This window comes from Lemur catta, chromosome 7 (assembly GCF_020740605.2).
Source record: "Lemur catta isolate mLemCat1 chromosome 7, mLemCat1.pri, whole genome shotgun sequence".
NCBI classification, from domain to species: domain Eukaryota; kingdom Metazoa; phylum Chordata; class Mammalia; order Primates; family Lemuridae; genus Lemur; species Lemur catta.
The window spans coordinates 61178567-61195986 of record NC_059134.1 but is presented as its reverse complement, the minus strand read 5'-3'; the positions used below and the strand labels follow the sequence as shown (position 1 = coordinate 61195986).

General features: G+C 37.9%; 3 protein-coding genes across 3 annotated transcripts in view; all 3 read left to right on the top strand.

The window, feature by feature from the left end:
- The first annotated feature begins 2055 nt into the window (after positions 1-2055).
- On the top strand, positions 2056-6017 carry MMP26 (matrix metallopeptidase 26). Its single transcript, XM_045556951.1, has 5 exons — positions 2056-2154; positions 3519-3739; positions 4449-4597; positions 5192-5317; positions 5803-6017. The coding sequence occupies exons 1-5, from the start codon at positions 2056-2058 to the stop codon at positions 6015-6017; spliced, it is 810 nt and encodes a 269-aa protein (XP_045412907.1).
- A 6692-nt stretch (positions 6018-12709) lies between these two features.
- The window catches only part of LOC123641562 (olfactory receptor 51G2), a 40473-nt gene continuing 35762 nt past the window's right edge, over positions 12710-17420 (top strand). Inside the window, exon 1 of the mRNA XM_045556437.1 lies at positions 12710-12759. The gene's annotated coding sequence lies outside the window, so the exon portion shown is untranslated. The remainder of the gene's footprint in view (positions 12760-17420) is intronic.
- On the top strand, positions 15804-16751 carry LOC123642022 (olfactory receptor 51L1). The gene has a single exon (XM_045556949.1). The coding sequence runs from the start codon at positions 15804-15806 to the stop codon at positions 16749-16751; it is 948 nt and encodes a 315-aa protein (XP_045412905.1).

Here is a 17420-nt window from a genome sequence, read left to right as displayed (position 1 = left end):
GTAGTTTGCTCCCTGCTGCTGCTGAGCTGTAGTCCTCTCTCTCTCTCTCTCTCTCTCTCTCTCTCTTTGTTTGCACATTTATTGACTGTCTACCTAATGACCTACCTATACATATATATCATGTTATTTACTGCTATTAATGGAATATTTGGGTATTAGATTTGAAGCTAATTTTCTCTATTCATTAATAGTGTGACTTTGATATGTTTAGTGTCCTCTTTGAGTCTCATTTTTAACCTATAAAGTTGTTAATACTGTATTTTAATCTTTACCAAAGGCATAACACAATAGAATTATTTCATAATAGGCCTCTAATAACAGTATCTTTTTTTTTAACAAATTCCCTCATGATCTTTAGTTTACATCCATAACACCTGCTGCTTGTTTTTCCATTTTCACCGTAGGTCCATGGCCAGAGCTCTGGCTTCTGTCCTTCTTGTCAGGAAGATAAAATTAAATTGTCAGCCTGTTCTTATGTCAAGATCACAGCTGGGACAGACCCCACTTCCTCTCCTTCACCACTCCCCAATACCAAATATCGCTGGGACGAAGAAGCCTCAGTGAGATGTAGCACAGGCCTGCAGAGCACAAGCCTGGGGACATGGAAGAGAGGGCCATGATTCTCCATAGGAGGCGCTGATGGGAGTTGCACTGCCACGGAAGAGGCATGTGGGTTTTCAAGGCACAGGAGAAGGCAATCCAATTTGACTTACTGAGACTGTGTTTGCAGAGACAACAAGGCCCAGTGGTACCACGCTTAAGGAATAAAAGCCTCTGGAAGACGGAGAAAAAATTATTAAGATCAATCCAGTAATTGATCAGTTGACATGGAGTTGGCAATCTAGAAGTTTTGGGGTGAGTCAAAAGTAATGAACATCCTGCCTAGAATTAGCCACGGGATTTCCACTCTTTACACAGTCACTGCTGCCCACTTGGCTTCTTCAGAGGAGCTGGCAGGGATAAGGGGGAGGGAAGCACAGTGCCCTGGCTAACCCTGTCCTCTGAGGACTCATGTAGCAGGTGTCCCTGTGGTTGTCAGAAGACGGGGTCCTGGAGGGCAAGAAATGGAACCCCATCTATTCCCTCTGTGTCCTCCTTATGGGATAGGCAGTTTCAAGTCTGGGCACCCAGAAGGTGCTCCGTAAAGACTGGTGTTTGAGTCACTTTCTCTTACTGTCTCCAAGTCTTTGTGTTTCATTTCTGGGTCTGTGTGACTGGAATAACAATCATAAAGCAGCTCTTATTAATTGTGACTTGCTGTGTACCACAACCAGTTCAATGTCCTCTACTACAATGTTATGTGAGTAGGATTAGTTTCCCTAATTTACAGAGAAGGAGACAGACACCGTATTGTTCAATAACTTGCTTAAAGCAGAACAGCTTTTAAGTAGTGGAATTAAGATCCATTTCCAGATTTATGTGATTTCTAAAGCTATGAAATGAAACCTTCCTGTGAGTATTATATATGTCAATTTATTATCAATGATTTATTTTCTCCAACACATAGCTATTAACTACATTTTTCTGTGTGTTCCTAAATCTCTTCTGTATGGGTCTTGAGATTATTCGTGTGCTGATCTGGGTCTTCATTACAGTGGACACTATCTCCTTCTTCAATTTCATCCTTTCTCTTCTCTTTTAGCTTCTGGAGCAAAATTGTATTTGTCTCTGAGTGGTAAAGGGATTATTCTATAGATACAGCTGTAATGAATTATTCATATACTTCTTGCTTCTTGTTTCCTTTCCTCATTTTTAAATAATGATGTCCCTTATACCCGAGGCTTACCTGTATTTCCTTAACTAAGTCTATAGTCTGGGATTCTGAGTGCCTTCAGGTGTGAAATGAGCATGAAAATAAATCCCATGGCTGCTGTCATCATCAAGGCCTGCTGGTCACTCTGCCCTCACGAGGTATGGGCAATGACAATACTCACCGATGCAAAGAAAGGGCAAACTAGTGACATGAGCCACTGAATGCTGCTGGCCCAGCTATAAAGGCCTGGTGACACATGTGGGCTGCATGGATTCAGGCAGTAGGAGAAATGAACATTTGCCATGCAGCCTGCCACGTTGGCAGTCACTATGTTCCTGCCCTGTTGTCTGGCCCTTCCAGTGCCCCCTGCTACGGACCTTGAAGGATGGGACTTTGTCAAGGTAGGTATACTGATCAGGCCCACATTATTACATCACGACTTCTGTGAGCTCTTCTTCCGTGTGTGTGTGTGTGTGTGTGTGTGTGTGTGTGTGTGTGTGTGTTAGTATGTGTGTATGAATGCATGATATAACTAAATATATTAACGTTACATATGAAAACATTTTCTTCAATCTATGAGTTCATTTTTTTCCTTTAATTTAAAAAAAAATTAAAGGATTTTCATGGCCCCTAAAAGTATTTTGGGCTCTAGGGCCTGTGCCTTTTATGCCTAATGAATAATGGCTGACCCCATTGCTCATCTCCCAAACTCTTAGTCTTCCATATGGCATATGGTGAACACTCCAGTATATGGTGGATCTCTGAGTCTGTTAGGTGGTAAGGCATCAGGGAAAGTAATTCAAATGGACTAATACACCCTTCATATTGATGGAGAAATCTCCCAATCTGTTTAAAACACATGGCAATTTCTCAAGAAACTATAGATTTGCTCCAAACCTTTTAAGCATCAAAAATACTTAAAACTCCTTATAACTGGTATCAGTCATATATTTTGTAATTGCTCAGGGACCTAGTCCAACTTCATGCTACTACTTAGCCCGGAAAAATAAAGTAAATTATTTGCTTCTGAGAGCCCAGCTTAGCTGATAATAAAGGCAAATGTAGTCTTATATAATATGCAAAAATTAACCAAGGGGTTTACATCAAGTTGCATATGACATGAGCTTTGCCCTTAAAGTACTTTGAGTACCGATAGAGTTCAAATATAGATAGAGAAAACCTGATTATAATACACGATGCTATTTTTTTTCCAGAAGTTGAGATTTGGTACAGCGGACTGGCAAAAAAAAAAAAAAAAAATCAGTGGAGACAAGGAATAGGTAAAGAATGGACTCTTAAAAGTATTTTAATGGAATGGAAGGTGTAGATGCAAATGGATTGGGTAACGCAGAAATCAGAAAAACTATAAGTCCTCCTAAGTCACTGATTTTGTCCTGACTGAGGGACCCTCAGTCACTCAGAAAGACCAGAGGCCATCTTTTCTGAGCAATTCCCGGGAATACCTTCAGGTCCTTTTTACTGGGGATTCTCTATCCTGAAACTTGGATGCTTTCTTTTTAGAAAAATTTTTACAGCTTATCTACATCACTTTTATGCTGTTACCTGGACTTAATATCATCTCACCAGTGACATGGAAAATCAGGGACGGTTTCCATTATTGGACTGAGAACAGGAGCTTTAACAAGGACAGACAGACAAAGCAGCATCATCTGAGGCCCTCAGAGAAGGCTGTGCTCTGGGTAACTGAGGCTGTGGGTCTGCCCTATTGACTCTAAGTACTCATCCTTCCTAATCTTTCACCCAGGACTATTTCCATCGATTTTTCCTGATTAAGCAGGAGTCGCCACGCCTTACCCAGGAGAAACAGACACAGTTCCTGCAACAGTTCCATCCGAATGGGACAGGCCTACTAGATAAGCAGATCTATACTATGCCACAGCAGCCCCGCTGTGGAGTACCGGCTGGGGGTAACTCCTCCATCTCCTCAGGAGGGTCCAAATGGAATAAGTACACTCTGACCTACAGGTACTTATTATTAAGGCCTGGGGGAAGTGTGGGGTTATTACATCAAAGAACTTTCCACAAGACCTTTCCTAGAGGCAACTCTGCAGTAGTCTTCTGCTTTCCCTGAAGTCTCTCCAAAGCCCAAAATCTCCTTCAGAGAAGGCAACTCTACCATCTCATTCTAGTTTCTTCCAACCACATTTTCCGAATGTAAAGCCTAACCGCTACCTTTTGGCCACAAACCCAATTCTTCCCTTAGTTAAATCTTTTCTTTCTTCTTTTTATTGTGTAAGTGTGTAGATGTTTCAAGGATATAATTTTGAAAACTTACTCCCTGTCTAGGTCAATCTTCATATTGAAGACCTGAAATATATTGGGGACATCTAAAGCAAAACAATACTAAATTATCTAGAATGCTATACATTTCAATTTAGTTCACATTGATTGATTGATTGCTTTTTTCCCCCATTTACCATGTAGGGTTGTGGTTCCCAGACTTTACCTGAGAATAATGTGGAACATTTGTTACAATTCTTATAAATCTATATTTGCATGTTTAATTCCTTGAGTTTCTGATTCAGTTCATCTGGGATTAGCTCAGTTTGATAGAGGAGCAAAATGAGCTAAGCATATTAAGTGATTTTCCCCAAAGCAGAGTTATTCATTTTTAGAGCTAAGATAATTCCCATATCTCCTCTGAACAGTTTAATTTAGAGATTTCTTATCTCAGGATTATCAATTACCCAGATGCTATGAAGCCATTCATAGTGAGAGACATTATATATAATGCAGTTTCCATCTGGAGCAACGTGACTCCCCTGACCTTCCAGCAGGTACAGAGTGAAGATACAGACATCAAGATTTCTTTCCGGAAATGGGGTAAGAAATTGACGTGGGGGAAGGGATGTGACAAAGGGTCCCAGGGCATAAACACAAACCCAGCCCACCTAGTTCAGCTTCTGAGAAAAAAAAATCAGTCAAAATCTTAATGCAAAGCAAAGTTTAACACAGGGAAGACATTTTTAGTACAGTGAAGCAATAGGTAGAGAAGGGGTGTTCACTGCAGTGTAAACAGGTAGGGAGATTGCACATTTTTCCTTTTAAAAGGGTATGACAGAGCTCCCAAATCTGTTGAAATGCTATTCAAAGTTGATCCAACCTATTTATAAAAACTTGCAGAGCTTAAGTTTTCTTTTCCTTTTCTCCCACCATTTTGGGAGAGGTTTCTGTGTCTAACATGTAAACTTTACTCAGTATCTGCCATCAGTCCCTATTTTGTTTCACTCCAGAAGATGAGGAGTATCTAGATTTTTGGCTGCACCCTATTCTTTTGCATGTATAATGCCTTTGCCCTCTCACACACCCAACAGCAGCCCCTTGCACAGTATCCTATATCCCTAAGGCTTATTTAAGACCATTTAGGCCCTGTTTTCCCCCTTTTCCATTTGTGATCAAAGCTTCTGTCATCCACAGCCCATGGAGATGGTTGGCCCTTTGATGGGCGAAATGGTGTCTTAGGCCATGCCTTTTCACCAAATTCTGAAAATCCCGGAGTTGTCCATTTTGATGAGGATGAACACTGGTCACCTTCAAACAGTGGTAAAGTCCTTGCCTGGTCAGAGTGCTAGAGCTCTCTGGGAACCTGGGGGTTGGTGTGGTCTCCCTTGGAGCCTCTGATGTAGCAAAGGGGTAGAGGGAAGGATTCAGAATGCCCAGGGTGAGGTGGGAAGCTTTGGCTGAGGAATCAGGTTTTCTGGATGATTTGGAGGAGACGGGATCATTTACGAACACAGATGCTCCCATAATAAATACATTGTCATTTTGTGATTTTCTCTCTCCTTTATCTTTTTGCTTATGTTTATCAGTCCCTCAATTCTCTCCATAAGTCTTGTTCATTTCCAGTTTATCTGTCCAAGCATCTTGTCATTTTGTTTCCCACTTAGCCTCTTTCCCTGGTAGTACCTTTTCCTTGCCTTCTAACATTTGTTCTTTCCTTCTTTTCTGTTCCCTCCTTTTCTTTTCTTTTTTCTTTTCCACAAGTGTTTTCCCTATGCATAATTTTATACTTTTGGTTACACTTTCAGGGTATAATCTCTTCCTAGTTGCAACTCATGAGATAGGTCATTCTCTGGGCCTGCAGCACTCTGGGAATCAAAACTCCATAATGTACCCCACGTATTGGTATCAGAACCCTGGAACCTTCCACCTCAGTGATGATGATATCCAAAGAATCCAGCAACTTTATGGTCTGTTCCTGCTGGAGGGAGGAAGGGGGGATATGGGCAGGAAATCCACTTGAAATTTACTGTTTTCTTCTGTCTCCACAAGGAAGAAAGATGTCAGTCTGAAACGCGATAATGCTGGCACAGAGGAGTCATTCAACCTGTCCTTTCAGTAGATTTACTGGGGATCAAAAAATTCAAAGCATTAAAGCAGCCTTGGAAACTGCTAGAACTAAGTCCTGAAGATTCGAACCTAGTTTGGCAGCTGGATCCACACTCAGACACTTTTGGGTCTTAATAAAGTTTGTTTTTAAGAGGGACATTTTGTTCTTACAATTTGATATGTCTCAGCATTTGGTATGTTCAATCACTGTGATCAGGACCAAAAGGAAGAGTATAGTAGAGTGGGGAACTCTAGTAGAGATAGCTGTGGGACTCTAGCGTTAGCTGCAAGCTAAGAAAGGATAAGATTAAGAATAGATCACTGTATGTTGTTAGATGGATAGAGTTTAAGGGATGTTATCTTTTACGCTGTATGTAAGATGTCAGCTGTAGAGACCAATTATCGGGTTTGGTAGCTTATCTATTTATTAGCTATGAGACTTTGGTCAAGTTGTTTAATTTCTTTATAACTCAGTTGCCACATTTGTTAAAAATGTTTTAATAACTTTATCGTCATAGCGCTAATGATATATAATGAATGTAACAACTTTAGTCAGTCTTTGGCAACATAATTTTAGGAATTATTGATATTGTTGTTGAGATATTAGTTATAAATTTAAACTGTTGAGTCCATCATTTAGCTGCTTGCATTTATGGGAAGAAGTTCTGGATGGAGAGTTTGGAACGGGTGGATCAGTAGCATGCGGTCAGACACACAGTAGGAGTTGTACAGAGTTGGACAAGAGTGCTAGACTAAAGGATTATCACACTCACCTGGCCAAACATAAGCACTTAACTTTTCTATTTAGAATTTAGACAATTGGAGGAATCTTCTGACACAATACATTGCTCTGATTCAAACAGCGTCTACTTGGTAATGAAAAATATGAAATAAGGTAATTAAATTGTGGGTGGTAAGCTGAAATGGAGACATCCTGCCTGAGCATGTGAGACTAGTACATTATATACACTATTCAAAACGAATCAGGAAAGATCGTGCTCTGGAGATTATAAAAAAGGAAAAAAAAATAAAATCATGTAAAAGGAAGATCTCCTAAAGGACATATTTTAACATCAGTGTTCTCATTATAAAAGGAAAGCTAATATAGTCAGTTCAGTGCATATATTTTTCGAAAATGCAAAGAATATTTGGAAGTGATTTCTAAAGGAACCAAATTTCTCTGCACAAAATGATACTTTTGAGTTCTCGAGAGCAACTATAGGAAAGCAGACGAGAGAGAAGCCAGTAAAGTTGGTGAAAACCCTTTGAGTTATGGGGTATCACATGAGCAGGGATATATTCTCTGCTCCTCTGGTTTTTGTTTCAACTTTAGAGATTATGTCCCTGGGGTCACACCCTTCCTAGGGCATCCTACATTAGGTAAATGAGTGAAGCAAGAGTGTAAATGCCCAGTGTGGCCCAGAGAGCCCCAGTGCATTGGCCAGGACGTCGTCAGGCCTGAGTTGCAGTTCAGCTTTCCCCTTTGCCAAGTCCTGCTTCATCCCTTTGCCCTTCACAAGTTTCAAACCTAATGAACCCTTCACATCCCCAACTCTGCCTTAATATCTGCTTCTGGAGAACCCAATCTCTGACAGTTGATCCTTTGAAATACCAGTGAAACTATTAATCTACTGTGAGAAACGTAAGTGAAAAAGAGAGAATACATATAAAACCAACATCAGTGAGAGAAAAAGGAGATACTTTGACACTCCAGCAGACATTGAAACACTATAAAGGTACTTAGTTCAAACGTTTTAGCCAATAAACATCAAAATGTTTACCCATAGGACATTTTCCTAGATACACATAACATCTAAAAATTGGTAAAAAAAAAAAAAAAAAAAAAAAAAAGTAGAATATCCAAATAGTTCTATAAATGTTTAAAACTATATTCCTTAACTATATCTCTCCACAAATAGTTCCAAAACTGACAAAAGAAGGAAACTAAATTGTCTAATGATTAAACATCAAACTTATAATTAGATAGTATCTGTGGATGGTGGCCATTTAATAAAGATATCATAACAAACATATGCAAAATATTTGGGGGGAAGGAGGGAAGGACTATTTTCTAAGTTGTATTTGAGCTTTGTATAATAACAAAATACGATAAAGATATTATAAGTAAGTATAACTTTAGGTTATGTTATGATAAACAGTGATTGCAAAAATTCTAAACAAAATATCTACAAATCAAATCTGGCAGTATCTTTTTGATGTGCTGTTGGATTTGGTTTGTTAATATTTTGTTGAGGAGTTTTACATCTGTGTTCATCAAGGATATTGGTTTGTAGTTTTTTGTTGTTGTTGTTGTGTTCTTTCCTGGCTTTCATATCAGGATGATACGGGCTTTGCAGAATAAGTTAAGAAGGATTTCCTCTTTCTCTATATTTTGGAACAGTTTCAGTAGGATAGGTTCCAGTTCTTCTTTGTACGTCTGGTAGAATTCAGCTGTGATTCCATCTGGTCCTGGGCTTTTGTAGTTGGAATATTGTTTTATTATTAATTCAATCTTTCTACTCATTATTAGTCTGTTCAGGGTCTATTTCTTCTTGATTCAAGGAAGGAGGTTGTAAGGTTGTGTGTTTCCAAAAATTTATTCATTTCCTCTAGATTTTCTAGTTTGTGTGCATAGAGATATTCATAATTGTCTCAGATGATCCTTTTTATTTATATGATGTCAGTTTTAATGCCTCTCTTTTAATTTCTGATTGAGTTTATTTTAATGCTCTCCGTTTTTATTTATTTATTTATTTTTTTGGTTACTCTAGCTAGTGGTCAATTAATTTTATTTACCTTCTAAAAAAACAACTCTTCATTGTATTGAGTCTTTGTATTTTTTTAAATTTGTTTCAATTTTGTTTAATTCCATTCTGTTCTTTGATATGTTTGTCTTCTGCAACTTTGGGTTTGATTTGTTCTTGTTTTTGTAGTTCCATGAGGTGTAACATTGTGTAGTTAATTTGTGATCATTCTGTCTTTTTGATGTAGGCATTTAGTGCTATAAACTTCCCTCTTAGGCATGGATTCAGTAAAAAGGGAATATTTATAAATGTTGGCGGGAATGTAAATTAGTACAGCCTCTCTGAGAAACAGTATGGAGATTCCTCCAAGAACTAAATGTAGGCCTGCCATTTGATCTAACAATCCCACTATTGGGGATCTACCCAAAGAAAAGAAAGTTATTATATCAAAAAGACACCTACACTCATATGTTTACTGCAGCACAATTCACAATTGCAAAAATATGGAATCAACCTAAGTGCCCATCAATACAGGAGTGGATAAAGAAATTGTGGTATATACATATATATACCACAGAATGTTACTTATCCATAAAAAGAATGAAATAATGTCTTTTGCAGCAACTTGGGTAAAACTGGAGGCATTTATCCGAAATAAAGTAATTCAGGAACAAGACACAAATGTCACATGCTCTCACTTATAAATGGGAACTAAGCAATGTGTATGCATAGTCATACATGGTGAGTTAATGAACACAGGATACTCAAAAGGAGGAGGATGGGATGGGATACAAGATGAAAAATTACTTATTGGGTACAATGTACAGTATTCAGTTGATGGGTACACTGAAAGCCTAGACTTCTCCACTGTGCAATTCATCCATGTAACAGAAACTATTTGTTCCCCCCAAATTTACTACATTAAATTGAATTAGATTAGATTAAGTTAAATTAAATTATACAAATAAATATAAAAAACAAATTTGGCAATAAATAAGGAAAAATAAAGTGACATGCCCAACTTGAGTTTATTCCAGAAATGTAATGTTGATATTGGAAAATCAGTTCATATAATTAATCACATTATTAATAGGTTATTAAAGGAAAACATATGGATTACATAATCATAGATCTCAATAGACATAAAATAATTTTATGAAATTCATCATCGATTCTTGACAAAAGCCTCTATCACATGGACAATAGAAGGTGATTACATTCTCTGGAAAAGGTAGATATAAGGAAATCTTAGCAACATATTTAGTCATGAAATGTTGATAACTTTACCTGTAATATTTGCAAGGAGAAAAGAATAGACTTTTTCTAATCATCTCTGCCCAGCAATGCACTGGAGAGCTTAGCCAATGCTAAAGAAGCAAAAAATATAGTAAAAGATATAAGGATTGGAAAATAGGAAAAAAGAAGCTGGCATTACTTGTGAAAGTGCAATATTGTGCAAAATAAGGCCTAAAGAGTCTACAGATCACTTTTTTTTTTTTTTTTTTTTTTTTGAGACAGAGTCTCGCTCTGGCCCTGGGTAGGGTGCAGTGGTGTCATCATAGCTCACTGCAACCTCAACCCCAAACTCCTGGGCTCATGCAATCCTCTTGCCTCAGCCTCCCAAGTAGCTGGGACTACAGGCACGCACCACTATGCCCAGCTAATTTTTCTATTTTTAGTAGAGTCGCATCCCGCTCTTGCTCAAGTTGGTCTTGAACTCCTGAGCTCAAGCAATTCTCCTGCCTCCCAGAGTACTAGGATTGCAGGCACAAGCCATGGCGCCTGGCCTGTGATCACTTATTAAGAATAAAAAAGGCCGGGCGCGGTGGCTCACACCTGTAATCCTAGCTCTGGGAGGCCGAGGCGGGTGGATCGCTCGAGGTCAGGAGTTCGAGACCAGCCTGAGCAAGAGTGAGACCCCGTCTCTACTAAAAATAGAAAGAAATTATCTGGCCAACTAAAAATATATATACAAAAAAATTAGCCGGGCATGGTGGCTCATGCCTGTAGTCCCAGCTACTAGGGAGGCTGAGGCAGTAGGATCGCTTAAGCCCAGGAGTCTGAGGTTGCTGTGAGCTAGGCTGATGCCACGGCACTCACTCTAGCCCGGGCAACAAAGTGACACTCTGTCTCAAAAAAAAAAAAAAAAAAAAAAAAAGAATAAAAAATAAGTTTAGCAGTTTTTCTGGGAAAAGATCAAATACAAATTGACTTTATATATCAGTACCAAAGATTTAGAAAAAGATAATTTATTCATTCTATTTATATTAGCATAAATTATCGTCAAATACTTGAGAATAAACCTAATGTAAGCTATGTAATCTCCAAACAGAAAAGTATAAAACAATATTTTAAAATTTCAAGACTTTAATTAATTCATGTTTATGTTCTTAGACTGGAATATCTGATATTCTAAATATTTCGATTCTCCCAAAATTTCTCAGTAGGTTTAATACATTCTCAACAAATGTCACGATATATATCTTGGTAGAAATGTATAAGCTGTTTCCAAAATTTATAAATAAATGAAAGAAGCAGGATAGCCAAGATATAAAGAAAAAGAGCATACTGGGTGGTTATGCCCTATACCAATCACTGTGGAAATAGCTATGAACTAGATAATGGATTGCCTTTACAATACTTAGTATGGATCTTTGAATCTTATTGTTGCTTAATAAATAATTATTAAGCACATGACTCATAAATAACTCTATTCAGTGAGAAGTGGTAAACACCTTACAATGGAAAGGCTTGTCATTACACTTCATTACCGTTGTTCAATACAATGCCCCTAATTAAAGGTGAAGTTTCAGTGTTCCTCTGGGCCAGAATTACTATCAAGAATTCACTCTCTTATTCTCATTTGATAAGAGAAAACCATGAGATTTGAAAGAAAGCACTGGGAACGGTGGATGGATTAGGGATCATTTCTACTATTTCCACTATTATACTCATGTGCTCTTGCCACATCTGTGGATAAGGACTTCGTTCAGTCATTTCATCTCTGGGGATTCTGCAGACTCTGACACCAATGCTTAATTTTCTACCCTAGCAGAAACCAGGAGTATTTATACTGACAGTGGAACCATTCAAGCCTTACTACTCACTGAGTCAAGGGTTTTCAAGACCCAAATTCCATGGAGAATCCAAATTGTAACACTTGTAAACAGTACAGGTGTGACTTTCAGGTAGCGATGGGAACTCTCCTCAGGTGAGGGACACACAAAAGAGGACAAGAAGTAAAACCACAGAAATACAAAGAGAAGTGAGAATAAAGATAGACAGTAAGAGGACTGAAAAAATAGAGGATTAGATGCTGAAAAGACACAAGTTTAGATAAAGACAAAATAGAAAGAATGGCAGCAGAAAGCAGAATAAGAAAGATAAAGATATATTTAGACAATAAATGAAATGAGAGAATGAGAGAGAAAGCCACAGAAATAGAAACAGAAAGAGACTATGACTTTACCCATAGTGAATAAAAGTTTAGTCAGAGAAAGACATAATGGAACTGTGGGTCATTTGGGAAATAGACTATATGGGTTGCAGATTTAGTAGGCATATTGATGCAATTGTCTCATGTATAAATTTCAGGTAAGTGTTAACTTTTAAATTACAAATACATAGTGGGTAGGTTTTAGCATGTTTTGTATTAAGATGCAGTGTTGAAGAGAGTAAAATTATTAGAAGAACAATATACTATATGCAGCAGGAAAAAATGGGTATAATCCCTGGTGAACAATTTTGAAATTTATGACAATATCATAATGTGCTGTTCCAATTTTTTTCCAGCAATTTTAAGATAAACTGATCAGTGAAAATTACATTTTTGAGAACTTCAGCTAATATGCTGGAGAAGCTGTAAGAAAATGGTCTCATCCTCAGTGGTTCTCCCTGAATTACTTGGAATAGGTGAGTGTGTGACATGAGTCTTTTCATGCCTCTCTGCCCTTTGAAACAGTCTTATCATTACTCCCAGTCTCTTCCTGTTAAATCTCTTTCAGTGTCAACATGATTAAATTGTACTAAAATAAACACAGAACCACAAAGAATCATTGTCAATGACCTAGAAATAGGTCAGAAGACAATGAATAAAGAAAAAAAAACAATAAAGGGATTGAGAAAAAGTAACAGGCACAACAAATGGGTCAGTGAGAGGGTAAGAAAGGACAATTATGCACAGAAACAGAGTGGATCACGGGTATGGGGGAGGGCACGGGAAAATATGGAGAGAAGTAGGTCAAAGCATACAAACCTGCAGTTATGTAGGATGAATAAGTCTACAGTTCTAATACACAGCATGAAGACTATAATTAACAATATTGTATTGCATACTGAAAATTGGCCAAGAGAGTATATTTTAGGTGCTCTTACCACACACACACACACACACACACACACACACACACACACACACAGAGTAACTATGGAAGGTGATGAATAGGATGATTTGCTTGACTGTAATAGTTATTTCACTATGTATATGAAAACAGTATATTGTATACCTTAAATATATATAATGAAAAATAAGGAATAAAAACAGAGATATTCCTACTTGTCCTAACTTCAAATCTATGGACAGGCCTACAATTGAAGTTTTCTAAATATTGAAATCTGCACATAAAGGATCTGCATGACATAGAGGAGGGAGAAAGGAAATTCAAAAGAGCAGGGATTCACTTTACTTCCTGCAATAAGATAATCCTTATGTGATTATTCAAGAAAATGTGATTTATATCAGAGTTGGAAGAATTAAAGGAAAAAACATAGAGTAATTTCCTGGTATGACGTAAAAGAAACTATATCTCCATCATGGCCACAATATTATCTGTGTGTGTGTGTGTGTGTGTGTGTGTGTGTGTGTGTGTGTGTGTGTGTTCCATATATTTCAAGGTTAATGCCTAGATTGGTTTCATGAGCTCAGCTATAGAACAGGAAGTAGAACAAAATTTTCTGAGTGAGAATGAAGAAAAAATAAAGTCAGTTAGGGATGTTGAAACTAGAGAGAAAAATGTCTGGAGGTTAAAAAAAAAAAAAAAAAAGAATGCATGCTCTGAACAAGTATTCTCCTGGGTAGGTGTAGAGCTTTGTGAGGGACAGACTGCTTTATCCAAAACAGGGGCCCAGTGAAAGTTCAGTTTAGACTGCTTGGGGCTGGAGAAGAGCACCAGGGCTCTGGCTCATAGGGGAAGAGGGATGCCTAGACTTGGAAAAAACAAGAGACAGAGAGACAAATCTTTCTTACCACACGGGGAGAATGGCTTTGTATTTCCTTCTGTTCCTCAGGTATAGATTCCCAGTCAAGTCCTTTTCAGGATCCTAGGTTGTGCAGTCTAAGAACTTTCAGTCTTCACACCGTAAAGTGGAGAGAAGAATAAATCAAGGGTAAAATTAAAAAAAAAAAAAAACTTTTTATTAAATATGATGGAGACAATAAAAAGTCACTGCTAAATAGCTGGAGCCCTATATTGTGAGTTTGAGGCCACATTTGGAAAGATTTTTACTTTAGGCTAGGGCTGAGTCTTATGTTACGCTTTCCAGAGGTCAGAGACTAAGGGTCTAGCAGGGAAGACAAAGGAGATACTGAGATGCTGCTGCAGAGATGAGGCCCAGATGGTGAGAAACAATGCAAGAGAAGAATTTTCTCAGGGAAGGTCAATGGGGCTAAAATAAAGAACCAGGGGACAGAAGGGGCAGAGAATCCCATAGTGTTTAGCTGTTGTCCCCAGTGCCATCAACCCAGGGTATAGCAAGGGCAACACTGGCATCCAGCACAGCAAGAGAGGCTAGTATGACAAAAATTGCTGAAGAAAAGCAAAATCAGACACTAGAATCATTTTCTGAAATAGGAAGAAATCATTTGGTTGTTTCTAAGATGCGCTGTTGGTGAGTACTTAGGACTGTGTTTATGGATTGCTGTGGCTTCCTGAAAGTAGGTGAAAATGGGTCATAAAATTGGAGAATCATTTAATATTTGGGTTGACTATTCTTTTAAAATGTTATATTAAGCATCGCTTCAAGAGAATAAACAATGAATGAAAAATAGTGAACAAAGTAGAAAGGTACCTATTTTACTTAAGACATATATAAGTGATAATGAGTGTTAGGTGTGCTCATTATTTTGTGGGAGAGCAAACAAGAAACCACCTTTAAAAGAATTTTTACAGTTATACACGTGACTTTACTCCCTAAAGATTTTATTGTTGTCACACACACACACATATTTGTATATATAGTTTTTGTTTTTGTTTTTGTTTTTTACCACAAGGAATTTTTAGGTTAGAGAATAGTTGCTGTACTAAATAGCTCAAAACTATGCTCATATTATAAAAATCAGCTCAAAATAGTGTTTTGGTATTATGTTTTTTTTTTCCTTTTGTCCATGCCTTCTTTTTATATAATGGGGTATGTATCTTTTATCACTGAAATATTTAATATTTAAAATCTTTGTATATTATAAATGATTAAATAAAATAAATTTGAAGGGCAATTATCTTGAGTCCTTGGAATCAATTCAATTGTCATGAAAGAAAAGGTAACCTAGAAGCATTAACCGATTAACTCAAGAACATTACTGACAGGAAGCTTATACAAATCCATAGATATTTACTGTGACTTTTCCCTCTTTTTATCCTTATAATATTTAGTAAATTTCTTTCTCTACTCTTATGTTGCTTAAGTTTTTCAGTGTCCTCAATGCACACCCAACACAGTTCTTGACAGAGATGACCATATTTGTGTGGTCCACACTTTTGTTGCAGACTTTGGTGCTCTTTAATATTGGGAAATGTTCCTTATGTGAGGCTCATAAGAGATACCTCCTGTTTTTCTCTGTCAGGTTAGAGGAAAAATGTATGCCCTGATTCCATTGTTTGTGCTCACAAGAGATAACTCTGAAGGTTAAGAAAGAGTAACAAGAACATTCCTCACTATTTTCAAGTTACTCAAGGGTCACCATGGTGGTCTGGAATAACAGTGATGCTGTGGAGCCTGTATTTATCCTGAGGGGTCTTCCTGGATTAGAATATGTTCATTCCTGGCTCTCGATCCCATTCTGTCTCGCATATTTGGCAGCCTTTGTTGGTAATGTTACCATCCTCTACATCATTTGGATAGAGTCCTCACTCCATCAGCCCATGTATTACTTCATTTCCATCTTGGCAGTGACGGACCTGGGCATGTCCCTGTCCACACTTCCCACCATGCTTTCTGTTCTATGGCTGGATGCTCGGGAGATCCAGGCAAGTGCTTGCTATGCTCAGCTGTTCTTCATCCACACATTCACCTTCCTGGAGTCCTCAGTGCTGCTGGCCATGGCCTTTGACCGTTTTGTTGCCATCTGCCGTCCACTCCACTACCCTACCATCCTCACCAGCAGTGTAATTGGCAAGATTGGTTTGGCCTGCTGTATCCGAAGTATGGGAGTTGTACTGCCCACACCTTTGCTACTAAGGCACTATCACTACTGCCATGTCAATGCCCTCTCCCATGCCTTCTGCTTGCACCAGGATGTTCTGAAATTATCATGTTCAGATGCCAGGATCAACAGCCTTTACGGACTGTGTGTAGTCATTGCCACATTAGGCGTGGATTCAGTCTTCATACTTCTCTCTTATATTCTGATTCTTAATGCTGTGCTGGGTATTGCATCTCATGAAGAGAGGCTAAAGGCACTCAACACGTGTGTATCCCATATCTGCGTGGTGCTCATCTTCTTTGTGCCAGTTATTGGGGTGTCAATGGTCCATCGTTTCGGGAAGCATCTGTCTCCCATAGTCCACGTCCTCATGGCTGACATCTACCTGCTTCTTCCCCCAGTGCTTAACCCTGTTGTCTACAGTGTCAGGACAAAGCAGATTCGTCTAGGAATTCTTCGAAAGTTTGGGATAGGGAGGAGGTTGTAAGTATTAATAACTTCCATCCTCCAGTTTTCCCACTGAAAATATTTGGGAAGTTATTTAGTATATGAAAAGTAAAATATTTGGGTCTTGACCATCTGCTTAAATTCCTAATTCTTTCACTTCCTATATACGTGATGTCAGTTAATCTCTAACCTATATGAGATTACAGTTTTTCTTGGACAAATTGTGATAATTATGGTCTTATGTACTCCCAAGATCATTATAAGATTTATATGACACAATGTGTGTTACAAATTAAGTTGTTGAAAACTGTATAAATTTGTTAATATTATTAAATTATTATCAATGATAATAATAGCAGTAACTTTTAAAATCAAATATAACTATGTTTACATAGTTTCTCATGTTAACCTAAAACTCAGAAATCAATTTTTACCTTTTTTGTCTATTTTTTAATACATTTTCCCATATTTTGTTTCTTATAGCACAATGTTACAACTTTTTATGAAAAGATTTCTGAGTTTGTAGGGCAAGTTTAGAATTTGAGTTTTTGGCGGTACCTTGAATTCCTGCTGTGGCTGTTGGCTATGGACTAAGTCCTAATTGCATCACTGGTAAGTGATGCATTTTTTATCTCATTGCTACTGTAGATCTATCAGCTCCCTCAATTTGCCAGCAAAAACTGAGGCAGTTAAATGGGAGTTGCTCAAG